Source organism: Lepisma saccharinum, chromosome 25, assembly GCF_977018435.1.
Source record: "Lepisma saccharinum chromosome 25, izLepSacc3.1, whole genome shotgun sequence".
Classification (NCBI taxonomy): Eukaryota; Metazoa; Arthropoda; class Insecta; order Zygentoma; family Lepismatidae; genus Lepisma; species Lepisma saccharinum.
The window spans coordinates 46,482,922-46,497,571 of record NC_139253.1 but is presented as its reverse complement, the minus strand read 5'-3'; the positions used below and the strand labels follow the sequence as shown (position 1 = coordinate 46,497,571).

General features: G+C 35.9%; 1 protein-coding gene across 4 annotated transcripts in view; it reads right to left on the bottom strand.

Moving 5' to 3' along the window:
* Nucleotides 1-5,729: 5,729 nt before the first annotated feature.
* The window catches only part of LOC145978911 (potassium voltage-gated channel protein eag-like), a 420,913-nt gene continuing 411,992 nt past the window's right edge, over nt 5,730-14,650 (bottom strand). For all 4 annotated transcript variants that reach the window (XM_083111868.1, XM_083111870.1, XM_083111869.1 and 1 more), the window contains 2 exons: nt 14,093-14,289; nt 5,730-11,220 (listed from right to left, as the gene is read on the bottom strand). In XM_083111868.1, coding sequence (XP_082967994.1) covers nt 9,790-11,220; nt 14,093-14,289 — 1,628 coding nt within the window. In that variant the 3' untranslated portion in view covers nt 5,730-9,789. The remainder of the gene's footprint in view (nt 11,221-14,092; nt 14,290-14,650) is intronic.

Genomic DNA, 14,650 nt, shown 5'->3' with positions numbered 1-14,650 from the left:
GCAAGGAATATAGAGTCTTTTACGCCGAACCTGCTCGGAGTCCGGCCAGGAAAGGCATTGAAAAAAGATGCTAGAACGAGTGTTGAGAGTGGAGCGTTGCAAGCGGATCGCGAAAAATATCTATTATAATGCCATGAGGGTCAAACATATATGGAATTAGTCAAGTTTTACTTTATAATCGCAGCATTTACGCATTTTTGAAATTTTAAATCTGGGAACGCCAGGCGTACGGGCGTTCTATAACGCTACGCCACTGATGACCACTATCTTGGAGTGGAAGACTTAACACATATCATTATTGTTCTTCCAGGGGGAGGGCAAGGGGGCACAGTCTCCCTGGAAAATGGATGTCAATCTAAAGTTATATACTTCACACATATAATTTCATTTCAGTCAGTCATTTATGTTAATCAGAGGCGGCGATTAGGGGTGTTGTTGCCCCCCGCTTTTTGCTATTTTTGCCCTCGCACTATGCTAAACCTTATCTACCAAGGAAAAGTAAACTGTCATTGACCCCTCACCAGTTTTGTCATCTTGCTGTTTCAGTTTTGAAAGGTGTGTTTCATGTTTTCTTTATTTTCAGCATCGCACCCCCTAAATTTCTTTCTGCACCCCCTCAGCACCCCTAGATCATTAATCCTGGTGCAATATATTGGGCGGATTCTTAAGTTTTTACATTTATACATTGTAGAAGGGTAAAAAGTGGGAGCCACGCACATGTTTCTGAATATACACAATAGGGTTTCAACTGTAGTTTCTATTGTATATAGAGATGCAAAAGAATAAACTTTATTTGAGCCAATTGCTACCAATGGGTCACTGCAAAGTTCATGAGCTTGCAATGTCCGTGCTCTGAAAGAGTAGGCTCATTTTCTTGTGTCATGGAATTTTGCAAAAGTCAATAAGCTTATTATTATTAGTTTTTGAAAAATATTTTCTGTTATAGTGAAAACAATGTTTCTTAGTTGCGTTTGCGTTATTTGTTGAAACAAAATCAAAATATAAAAACTTTCACAAGGCTACCTGACTTCCTCCTAATCGTACTTATACATTTGTACACCCAACGGCGAAAGAAACAGTAGGCAAATTGTCCACCACCATTTTCATTCGGTCTGTATTACACAATGTGATAACAATGAATTGAAATAAAGACGTCAATAAGCAAAGAACAATGCCTGCTTCGAACCAACATAATTTCATTCCTTAAAACAACACAGGATGTACAATAAAAAAGGAATGAAAATAGTGGTGGACAATTTGCCTACCATTATCTTTGCCGTTGACTGTACTTGTCGTTTAACAATGTGTGATTTTTCAATGTTTCTACTAAATATTCCACACACTATCGAATCAGAACCCTTAACTTGAAAAATTCTTCACGTTTCTCTTGCACCTGATTAACTGGTGGTTCCCACCATAGGCATAATTTGGCGGGGGCAAGGGGGCACTTATCCTTCCAAAGTAGTCAGGGTTATTAAAATTTATAAGTTATGAGTATTTTTGTTTATATTCTGGGAGCTGGAGAGAAAAGTAGTAAAGAGTATTTTTGTTATGATTTCGCAAACGAAATTGTTATTTACACAATAGTCGTGGCCGACATTTCCATGCGATGCAAAACTTTTGATTGTGCCCCTCCCAACGCACAGAACTCTAAATCCACTTTTGGTGCAGATAAACTCGTAATTTTTGTTTGAAATGATCACATCTGATCTCTTAACGTGGTGGTGTGTTTTAGTACGTCATGCGGAACAGCAGTTTGGAGGCAGAGATATTGCTCATGTAACAGTAGATTCTTTAGCACATTATTATAATTGTTAAAATTGGAGAGCGACGTTGTGAGGGGGATGATGCTTTGGGCGGCGGCTACCGGACGCGCGCAGGGCCGAGTCTCCCGGGGGAAGAGTAACAACACTTCTCCTGAGATTTCGACATGTGTATGGCTGCGGTGGCCATCCACCATCCTGAGGATATTGGGGAGCCACGAACGAGTAGCCTATCCCGGACATGGAAACCTACAACAACGACTTGGGGTTCGTCGGGCTGACCACACATCACCCCGTAACTGGCAGTCGGCAGGTAGGCCCTGGACCTCACGGGCTTTTGCGACACGGGTTATTATTATTGGTGTTGTTTGAAAAGCTCAAGTTTCGATGTTTAATGCTTTTCTGTGTGTATTGCCATGTATCTAAAGTGCACCAATAGCCGTTCGTTCACTTTAATATGTGACTGAAGCCAACATATTTGCGTTATTTGACAGATGTTTTGTTGCGTGTTTAAAATTAAACCCCAAGTTCCATTCTGTCCCCCAAAGTTTGGCTCCAACTTACGCCCATGGTTCCCACTTACATGGAAAATCTGGAGAAGTCGGGATAATCGACATATTGCTTTAAAAGTCATGGAAAACTCCTTGAACCCCACACTAAATGTTCAAGAACGTTGAAAAGCGAGGAAATATTAAATGAGTTTCTTACACTTGCATTGCATAGGAATTTTCCACATAAGAATGTGTAAACAAGTGTTAGTAAGTTAAAAGAAATACTTAATATACACCATTTCTTGCAAATGGAGTCAGTGCAATCATATTCTCACCCTATAAAAGTAGTATATGCAGGGTTGAAGTAAGTTAAAACATTACAAAATGTCTGCAAATTTACTTGAAAAGAAAGACCTGGAGCATCGGAAAGAGTAAGAATATTTGTTTTGGCCAAATGATTTTACATGCTTCAGTGTCTAAACTAATGCCATAACTTGAAGTACGTGGTTCTGCCTGGATAAAATTGATTCTCTTTAAAGATGAAGGAGCGTGCGGGGCAATTGCATTCATATCAAAGCTAGCATATTCAAAACTTCAATCATGTTATTAGCAAGTGATGGTCGTCTTTCATTTTGACATCTAGGTATTCAATGAACAAAGGAGCAAACGGAACAAGTACCACTCCTCCAGAGATATTTTAAACATAGCCATAAGTGATTGATTACCATAGTGGAAGATGGTTTTATTTAAAAATTCTTCACCGTCTGTCCAAGAGAAAGTAAATAATACGCCTCTGGGTCGTAAGAATCGAAATTATCATTTTCTGCGAGCTAGGGTAGTTATTCTCGTACGGAATTCAGTAATAGATCATGGCAGTCATAGGTTCTATCACAATCATTATAACTAAATTCGCTGGTAGAAGAGAAAATGGTGCTTAATATTTGAGATGAGTTGATGTTTTAAGTCCACTTTGTGCACAGTAAGGCTAATCGGGACTGGACCTACAGTTCAAAGTTGGATCAGAACCACTATGTGCCTCCACCGGGTATCGAACCCGGGACCCCTTGATTACAAGGCGACGACGCTACCACTGCGCCATCGGGGAGGGCCTCGCTTAATATTTGGAATCGCAGTGTTAGAATAGGAAAAAGGAAATGTTAATTAAATTATTTACGAGTGAAATTGTTGGGATTGGAGCCCTGACTTCAAAAAAGAAAGGAATTTACCAGACTGCGGTCTCACGAAGCTTATAGACATACTCTTTTCTGTTATCCATTACTGTTGACGTTTTCACTTCTCCGGGCCGAAGAGAAGGAAGTGATATGAATCTGTACGCTAGTGCTACTGAATTGTAAATAAGAAACATTACGAACAAATCATAACTACAAGTAGGTGTATATTAGAGTGACCAGACATCCTGATTTTCGCAGGACAGTCCTTTTTTTGAGGGTCATGTCATGCGGTCTACGATGCTACTCCAAAAAACGAAATATGTCCTATTTTTCAACAGCATCCTGCAAAATATCCTGCAAAACATTCACACAAATGTTAGAGCCTTTTAAATTAATAGTATTGTTCGTTTGCAAAGAAATACTTGTAGATCTAAAAATTTCCACGCTGGCTTCGCTCGCAACTTTACTGTAAAGCTTATATTTATTGCTTAGAAGCAAATATTACATGCAGTCTGTTCATGATATGATATGCAAGGTAGCGAGTGATAATTATAAGAATATGCAGGGGCGCTTTGAAAATTGAAAATAGCTCAATTCTGGGGATTTGTATGTTTGATGCATTCATGACATGATTACTACAGCTGCGGCAAGAGTAATATTCTCAGTATTGATTAATATTTTAATATTATTTTACAAGGTATTAATGTTTTATGATAAGAAAGTAAGGAAACACAAAAAAACAGTAAGAACGAGAGAAATTGGAAGGTTAATCTGTAAAACTAAAAAGATAAGAAAAGGGAGGAACAAAGAAGAGAGAAATAGAAAAGGGAAATATATGACTTCTGCGGCTGAACGTTAGGACGCCAGGGGTCCTGGGATCGAAGCCCGGCCTGGGCGTGGATCTTTTCTGTGAGTGTCCATTCATGAATTTAATCATACATCACTCATATTCATTGTTACTATTATCCAAAAGTGACAAAGGTGACGTTAAATAACAACAATCAATTCGAATCAAGAAGAAAACAGATTAAAGAGAATTGTGTAATATTTCAGGGGACATGTAAGCAGCGTGACTTTTTCTTTGCCAAATAGGGGAGGAAGGGGGTGCACTTGACCCTATGCTCTTTTAGTTATAGCCGTACTCATCTATGGATGTCCTGTTTATCGTTTCAGAAAATCTGGTCACCCTAGTGTGTTTTTTGAGGCAGTGCGGGATCTCGATCTTATTATATTCTATATGAATATTTGATGGGCTGATGAACTGATAATTTATTTGTTCTAGCCGTATCCCGGAAACGATAATATACGTATAAGACTTTAAAAAGTGACGATAACCCACGCTTCCTCATTTTCGTTAATGCACACTTCTTGTGTCATAATTTATTTGGCATATTTGACGTAAGTTCAAACACACGTGTATCTAAATTGTGCATCAGCACTTTCATTTAGAGTTTTTGGCGCAATGTGAAGTTTAAGAACTAAAACAAGAACAATGAAGAGGATATTATCTCTAAAACCACCAGCGGAAGACAATATCATGTAATTACCTAGTAGTGAATGAGTAACATTATGTCAAAGTATCTTTAAACTTGACTGTATATTAGGTGAAATCATGATTATCATATTTGAGTCGCGTTATTTGGCATGATTCCCCTTTTCTTCCAAGATTGAAAAAAGTCAGTTCCTAACATAAATCAGCACTTTTAAATCTAGTATCATTGTTATCGAGAGACTGTTATGAAATCGTGCACATTAGCTATTGTAGTTTCGTACTTGTTTTTGCAAACTTACCTGCCATTTATTTTCAATGACAATATTTCTAAGGTGCGTCTGCGATTGGTTTTGGTTTGTATGCATGCACATTAGACAACCAACGCTTAAACAACTCACTTCAGAAATAAAATCGTAAATACGCCACTGACACATAGTCTTGGGTTAGTACTAAAACGGAAATAAATATTTGGATATTTTTTTGTCCTTTGGATGCATTGTTAAATATTAGTTTACTGTCTTTGAGTTTTAATATCTGGTTATTATAAATACTTGCTTCGAAGAGTTTGCAATGCATATGTCACAATTATTGATGCAGAATGTTAAATACCTTGTCATACCTGGTTATCTGAAACCACATGAACAGTGTTTGTAACTGACGAATAACATATTTGAACAATGGTAGCTACACACTTCCTATTGCTTTGCAAGGAAAATCTCTTCCTCGCAATGATAAGGCACAATTTTATGTTTCAATTGCACTACACTAAATGTTAGATTATTTAATTAAGGAAAAACAGGTTAAGAAGAAATAGTATATTTATTAATAAATAAGGCTTTATACAGTGCATTTATTTACAGTATGTGAAGCATTTTCCTTTGTTCCATTAAATTACAGCTACGTTGGAAAGTCAACAAGATTATAAAAATGAAGTTTTGATCAAGCTGGAGGAATATGCATTTACAAATATAATTTCTAAAAAAATGATAAAAAAATGGGGGCAAGATTTATATCAAATAGTGCAAACTAATATCTTGCTGCTTTTAGTCAAATAATTTCGAAGTATCATATATCATGTTTCAACATCATAGAACTCATAGATATTTGTGGGTTCGGAATACTACAGTGTCTGGAATGAATTGTTTTACTTCAAGTTCCAAATACAAGTGTAGTGGATTTTCATTTTTGTTAAAACGAATAATTCATAATTTAATGAAATTATTCTTTGTGAAGGCACACATTGTTGAAAATCACAATCAAATTTGTAATGATTAGTTGAATTGGAAATTGATATAATAAACATAACGTGTACTACCTCATGGTTAATATCATTTATATTAGATTAGGTACACCATTATTTGCTGAAGAATATTTCTAAATTGTTTCGTCCAGCTTGATCTTTATAACTATGAAATCTAAGTAACGGAAATGTGATTTCCATAGGCAGAGTGAAATGAAATATGTTTCACGTAATTTTGGAACAAGACAAAAATTCATTACCAAAACGAGGATGAATTTGTAAATTCCTGTGAAAGTAGTAACTGTTACTTTTTGTTTAAAAAATTAGTTATTCAACCTTGTCTTATGAGAGTCTTTTCAAACGTGTTACAAAAAGTAAATAAAGTAATTTACAGCAAACGCCTTACTTTGAATGTCATTTCCCTTCGTAAAATCTAACTTTTCCACGTACAAGAATATCATCTCGTCATACATTGATAATAGTAACATTGTAATGCATTTATAATAACAATTTGAGCAGAAACGGTGTGAGAATGTGTGAACTGAATGTGTGTGTTATTTAAATATGGCGCGTGTTTTTATTGTGATAGAATGAAACGCCCTCTTTCATCAATCGAGAAATTATTTCCCAAATTCCAACACCATTAGCAAATATTGTGTAAATTGCTCCTCGATGCACCTCTGAATAATGTCAATATCGTGATCTTTGGCAAGCAAAAACAAAACTAAATAGGTGAGATATAAGTATTACTGGATTTGAAATTTCTTGTAAAATAACAATATTGAATATAATATTATAACTCTTGCATATATTATATTAAAACCCTGAATTAATAAATGAAATGTTACATATCTGCATATAAAAATTGGATAGCATTTTTCTCTTACTTATCCACGAAAAAAGTCCTTTCTTCTCATGGTAATATTTTAAATTATTTTACCAGCATGACTTGCAAACCAATGAAAAATACCAAATATTGCAATACTAAATCGCCGTATTATAGCTAAGAATGCGTTCATTGTAGTAGAATCATATGTAGAAAAAGTAATAATATTAGAATATAAGCTGTACTTTAATGTTGCTTGAACTCTTGAGATTCGAGATTAGTGTACTATGTACACAAATTTTACCTACTCAAATCACGCTACGAATTTTTGGAGATATTTCACAATGGAGGAAAACAAAATAGCATATGTCACAGACATATATCTACTTATTAAAACTATGTTCACTATATATGTATGTTTGATAGTTAATACTAGCTATCATACAAGACTTGTGCATTTCCTATGAGGGAAATAAACAACAGCGTTATTATATTATTACTCACTACAAACAAATTGTTCCTTTCAACAATTTTCAAATTAAATTAAAAACAATTGGTTACAAATATTTTTTATAATAATAACCTCGAATTGTTTCTCTATTACAGCAATCTAATTATCATAAGGTACAAGTGGCATATGTCATATAATAAATGGTCTGTTGTATACAGAAGCGAAAATCAATTTGGATGTATCTATTTTAAGCATGTACTTACACTTCGGTCATTCATGTTTATGTAAATGTTTGTAAACAGTGCGAAAAGAGTTTTGTTTTATAAATATTATACTAGACTGTAAAAGCAAAATTTTGATTTCAGTTAAACATTAGTTTGTAGAGTTAATATGATTCACACCAGGAGTGTATAATTCCTGAAGAAAAAATCTACAGGCTATTTACCCTTCCAATAACATATATGAAATTATTAAAATGTACCTTACAAAAAATAAGTAGTACATGTTCATACACAACTTAAGTATATCTTAATGGGCAAGTTAACGCAACACCACGAGAAGAATTATATCAGTAATATAGCCAGATTTTTAAAACATTGAACACAATCTCAATATGGTTTAATTTTCACTAACATAAAACTTATTCGTCGGTGTGTGTATGTAAGTTCGATGATACACCTTAAAGTGTGAACTACATTAATGGGTATGGAGTGAGAAGACGTTCGTTGAGCTAGCGTAGGAATTGTCATTTCGTAAAGTTAATATTTAGTTTACACATTCCAATACAGTTTTAACAATTGCACGATCATACAAATAAATTTACAGAATAATGTCAGATTCTTGCATAATACTTCTTTGTTCTATTATTATTTACGGGGGGACAGTGGGATCCATGAGTATTACCCTGCAAATTGTCCATGACTATTTTCATTCATTTTCTCTTACATCCTGTGTGTTTTTAAGCGATGGATTTTTATGTATGCTGGCGCAGAAGTTGTCAACAGCTTGTATTCAGTTTTCTATTAATTCTTGAAGCTCTTATTGGGTCAAATAAAGTGAACGAACATGTTGATGGACAATTTGCACGGTAATACTCACGGATCCCACTGTACAGCTAAACAAATACAAACAATACAATTTGATATAATTGATTCGTGGTGATCCGATGCCAATAATTTTGCTTTCATGGAAGAAAAAATATGAATTTATAATCATTAGGTAGTTTGTACCGGCACGGTTTTTATCACACACACAACAAAGGGTATGTCATTAACAGTTCCTTTCACCTGCTTCCCTAAATTTATTATCACAATATTAAGATAAACATTAACTTATTGCATGTGTAATAAGTGAAATTCTGGCACAGCCTCTTATTTAAAAAATACCTTCACATGTAATGTTAGATCTACATTAACATTCAAATCACAACAAACACCCTTCTATCTGCACAAAAGTTGTTAACAGAAAAACAAGTGTTTCATCAAGGGAGCTATCGTCGCCTACGTTAAGAAAGGGGATAGTAACAAGACACTGAAGACTGAACAGTTTGGAAGATCCAAGAGTTCCAGCAAAAATATATATATTACCCTCTATGCTGGATTAATTATGATATGTTATTACTGGCAAGCGCATGTTCACCATTATTGTTTTACATAGTAGGATAATACTATCATTTTTAATTCAGAGTAACAATGAAAAATAACATAGCAACAGAATTGAAACGTTGTTTCATGGTACCATATAAGTAACATATGATTATCTATAGCGACTATTTCTTTGAAAGCAGAAGTCTTATCGCAAGCAATTGACTATGCTATTTATAGCTGGTAGAACAGTTAAATTGTAACAATAAATACTGTAATGCAGTAGTGCCATTTATATCATATTTCTACCCAAGTATTGCTTTTCCAATATATACCGTGCGAGATACGCAAAATATCTTCATAACGAGATGATTGTATTGAAAGACGGTAAGTTTTCTAGTTTAAAAAAAGTTCCACAGCACGCTATATTTTGTCTTTTCTTTTCTTGATTTCTATTGTCTTGTTCTAAATCAGAAGGAGAGCTCCTTTCCTTCAGCATGGAATGTATCAACTGTAAACAAAACTGCATTCACTCCTGCACATTCACATATAACATACATTCACCCATACTCGCGCTTGTCATGAAAAGCAAGCATGTGCTTGTAACAAACAAATGACTTGAAAATTCTCATTTTGAAGTGCATTTTGTCTTTCATATACAAAAAAGGTCCTAAGGGATTTGTCATCTTACAACGCTATTTTTGGTGTCCAGGTTTTGTACACTTTTTTCGAGGCTGGATTCGCATCTTGGAATATACTGAAACAATGCCGTTAGAGAAATTCCCTCGCTCTTCTCGGCGGAGACTGCTTCTTGTCTTCGTCGCTTCTTGGAGAAGTCTTTTGCTGTTCTTCAATCTCATCCTCCAGCATCCTCTGAACCATCGAGTCAGTCGGTGAAGTCCTTGGCGTGCTGCTGCTGCTATACTTAGTCCTAGACTTGCTCCTTCTTTTTCGAGAACCTTCGGGTTTTTCCGGGTCACGTGGTTCCCTCGTTTTCGTTTTACTCTTCTGCGACGACTCCTCCTGGGACGGCGACTCCTGGGAAGACTCTCTTTTCCTAGAACTCTTTCCGGAAAAAGGTGGAGGACTGCTGTCGCGGTCAAGTTCATCTTGTGGAGATTGCGACAAACTACCAGGCACTGATTGGCTTCCAAGGGTTGGGCTACTCGAACTATGCCTCGAACCCGGTCCGTTTACTGGTCCCAACTTTGTCACCAAGTCCGTTAAAAGGTCTTCCAGCTTGTTCATCTTCTGATTCAGTCTTTGAATCTCCAATTTGACGTCCACTTTGAAGTCCATTATGTTAGCAAGTATTTGTTGGTACTCTGCCGGTGCAATCGCGGTCGTTGGGGGCTGGAAAACATGACTTTTCGACTCTGCTGAATCCCTCTGTCCTTCCTTCACCGACGCCACCGATGTAGTGGTGGCCGGTGACGCGGTTGTACCTGTTGTCGTTTGTCCAGAGCCAACAGTTAAAACTTCAGTAAGTTTTGGTCCACTTTCACCAGAATCAACTTTCCTCGCACTAGTTCTTGGAACTTCCTGCGTTGTCGTTCCTGCACTGACGGATGTCGTGGCGGTGACAGCAGTCGACCCTGTTGTTGAAGCCGGCCGTCTTCTATCCGCTTCCACTTCGACTATTTCATCTATCGTGTCCTGTCTTCCGGTAACTTTCTGGAGTTTCGGAAACACTTTGTTACCGGAACCATGTTGCGGCTTGTGATCACCACCTGACCCCAGTTTCTCCTTTCCGTTTTTACCGTCCCCAACCTCCCTAGAAGTTTTAGCAACAGTGGGTTCATCACACGAATCACTACTACCTAGTAGCCTGCCCCATTTGCCCCTTGTGGACAATGCACGAGGTTTCACGGGGACCAAAGCTCCACTGGTACTGTCGTCCTTCTCGGCAACACTGCTTAATTTTGTAGCAGACATCACTCTCACAGGTTTCGCACCATCATTCCCACTTCCGATGCTTTCGGTGTCACTTTTGTCCCCGCGTTCCACATCTTTGTTATTGTTAACACTATCTGAGGTGTGGTTGCTGGCTGGAGATGTTCTTTCACTTCCACCACTGCGACGAAACTTTGAAAATATCTTGCGCACTAAGTGGTCCTGTGTTTGATCCAACTGGGGTTCGTTCTTTCGCCTCTCAGCTAATTCTTTCTCCCTTCTGACGTCTGCTACTTTACGGAATATGAGCTGAAAGATAAAAGTTATGCGATTTATGTCTACACAAAGTAATTTGATATTAATCATAAGATTGACATGGTTTTAACTATTAATTAACCTGAATGCAATTTTTGAAAGTTTCCTGGCGGAAAATTATCAAGAGGTTTTTAGGGATATCAACCAGGTAGTTTCCGGATAGGCTTCTGAGCTTTCGAGAGCTAACGTCACTCTCATCTTCAGGGAAGCTAATATTTTATCAATCATAGACTATGTCCACATATTCTTATTATCTGATTAATCAATCCCTGAAGATGAGTGACGTTAGTTCTCGAAAGCTCGGAAGCCTATCCGGAAATTACCTGGTTGAGAGAAACCTCTTCATACTTAATACTGTTTGCAACATAAAATGTTGCATTTGTCAATATTAACTGTCTCTTTCTTCGCCATAATTCGATTCGAGAAAGTAGTCTTGTTACCTTTACAAAACCATCCCTTTTCCATTTTATCCTGGTACAAAAGGGAATAAAAGAATACAAGAGGAGGAACACATGTATCCAATGTAGCAGCATGGAACGAACCATGTAAGAATATTACGTACAACAAGAATTAATCCAAAAACGAAACAAAATAATGTACACCCAAAATTCATAAGAAGTCCTAGTGTAAAATACATGTATTCAAAAACTAAAATATCTCATCTACAGCAAATAACAATGCATGATTCTGGGAAGTTAGGAAGAATATGGTTACGTCATTGAGCATGTAACCCAGCGGCGTGGTTCGAATTCCTATCATTTCCAAATGAACTGAAATGAGAGCAGACAAGCTACATGGATAGGATGGAAAAAATATGATGAAAAGCAACCGCAACTGCGTGCTAAAAAAACAGTCCTTGAAGAACTGAACATTCTCAAAACTACTTTTGTCTAACAAGACTTGCATAAACTCATATGGCAAATTTGACCAAAGCTAATATTTTATTAATCATAGACTATGTCCACATGTTCTTACTATCTGATTAATGAAATATATATATATATATATATATATATATATATATATATATATATATATATATATATACATATATTGACTAAATCGTCGAAAGGAAATTAACTTGAGTATCAATGTTTTAATTAAATAGTTCAAGATTTAAACATTAATATCACAGTAGCCATATTGCATATAATTGCACAGATATATGTTAATAGCTATGATTGGTTTTGCATACTTTAACAACTACAAAGTTTATTTATGTTATGATATTTTTGTTGCCCGTTACAAAATTACTGGGATGTGAATAGTTGGCTATATTTTTGACACTTGAAGTACAACTTGTCAAATATTGATTTCCTCAGAATGAAGAAACAGTAACAAATTTCTGTGTAATCATTAAGAATATTTGAAAGTTATGGTATTAATTTTCATTAAATTGTCCGAAATATTTCATTGATAAACTTACCGTTCATTTCGTGAAATACTTACTAAAACCAGCATAAAGTTTAACTACAAGAAAGGAGAAAATACTCATATATGTTGAAAATGTAATAATTTCCCTTTCAGCATTTTTATTATTTACATCATAAAATACGTCTTTTACAAGAGCTTTGCATTCTATTTAGCTAGCATTGAAATTTAAATAAATAAGGACGTGTAGTTCATACCAATAAGTCGGTTTGATTATTGTTCGAGTTTATATGGAATTTAGATCGTTCCAAGAGTTTTGATCTATGTGTAATCCTTCCTTATTTGGTCTTACCACGCCGTATTGTGATTACTCATTGACTTTGGATAAATATGCTATTATATGACAATTTGCCACATCCTAATTTGCATTTTCATTGTCTGTCGCTTAAAGTATTATGAGGTCTTCCTCATTTAAGCGGTATTTAATTATTATCCATAGGTTTTTGTTCGTCTACGTAAGGTTCTGTTGCGTAGTAGGCTATCTGAGAGTTTTATTTCTGACTTAAAGTAAATTAATTATAAAGTTGTACATCTGAAATGTCATTTTAAATTCTCAGTCGTAAGATAAGACTGATAAAAGTTTTGTAATGCATGCAAAGCAGAATTTTAATAATAATATTCTCATAAACTTAACATGACAGCCGACTAATACAAACTACAGTACGTATTCAGTGCTACTAAAGTATGTTCCCAAAGCGTGCCCCGAGACTTCCTGGGCGCTGTGGCTGGCTCACAGGGGCGTCGCGAAATGTTCTAATATTTTTACTGAAATGACACTTGTTAGTACACATGGCCTTTAGGTTCACCTATCCCACTACGGTAATACAATTGTAATTTCAATCAATGATATGATTTTTCCAAATATGTGCTTGTTTATTACTTATTTATGTGTAAAATGTTTCTGAATTTGAAATATGTGTTTATTTTTTAACTTGAGGCAAGCAACCTAACCATACTAACTGAGAGTTGCAAGTGTCAGATAGGCCTAAATTGTGACTTGGGCTCCGCGGAAAAATCTTAAAACACTAAGGGCACCATGAAACGAAAAGTTTGTGAACAACTGTTCTAGGAAATTATGCATTAATATTTACATTGTGATATGATGATGAAAGAAGTACTTATGAACAAATGCGACCTTAACAAAGGGGTATTTAGGCATGATGTTTGAAATAGGGTACATTTTCCATTGAGCTTGACTATGATGAGACGAATTGCTTTCTCTGTACGGCAAATAAACTGGCTCCAAATACATACATAAAATGATGTTGGCTGTTGTATAGTTTGACATCGTCGCGGAGTTTTGAGAAGATGTGTTGATGTTATGGACCTTAAATATGAATCTGCAAGTGAGTCAAAATTAAGTTGATGCCGAATCTATTTTGCAATTACCGACCTGTTTGATGTTGAAGATATTGTGCAGATTGTAAAACCTTACCCTGTGTCGCAAGTTATACGTGAGGATGAGGTTCCGAGCGAAGGAATTGGCGAATGCTTGATAGAAGTCGAGGACTTCTAGAAGTTTGTCTCTCTTGATGGTGTGAAGGTCGCAGTAGGTGAGTGCTCGAACGTTGGCTGCCGATTGTCCTACCGTATTGTCTTTCCAGAAGGAGTCGCCAAAAACATCGCCTTTGCCTGGAAGTAAATAAAGCAGTATTAGATCCATGTATTGCTATGGTGATAATGGGCTTGGAAGTGAATCTGTATTTTGGAATCAATTAGAGTAGCCTATCACATTGAGTGTTTGATTCATGATATTGCCCCTGATGTGTTCTATTTCTAGTGACCATTCATCCTCATCATCATCATTAGAACTTCGATGTTAATTAACAAAAATTAAATACAAAGCAGATTATTAGTTAGCTTTCATTTGATTGATTTCTCTTCTGGATTATTATTTATGTCATTTATCTATCTATTCGGTATGTCTATTCTTTCTACGTCAACGAATCTTTGAGAAAATTTGTGAAAGAAAAAAATGGTATGTTAACCATAG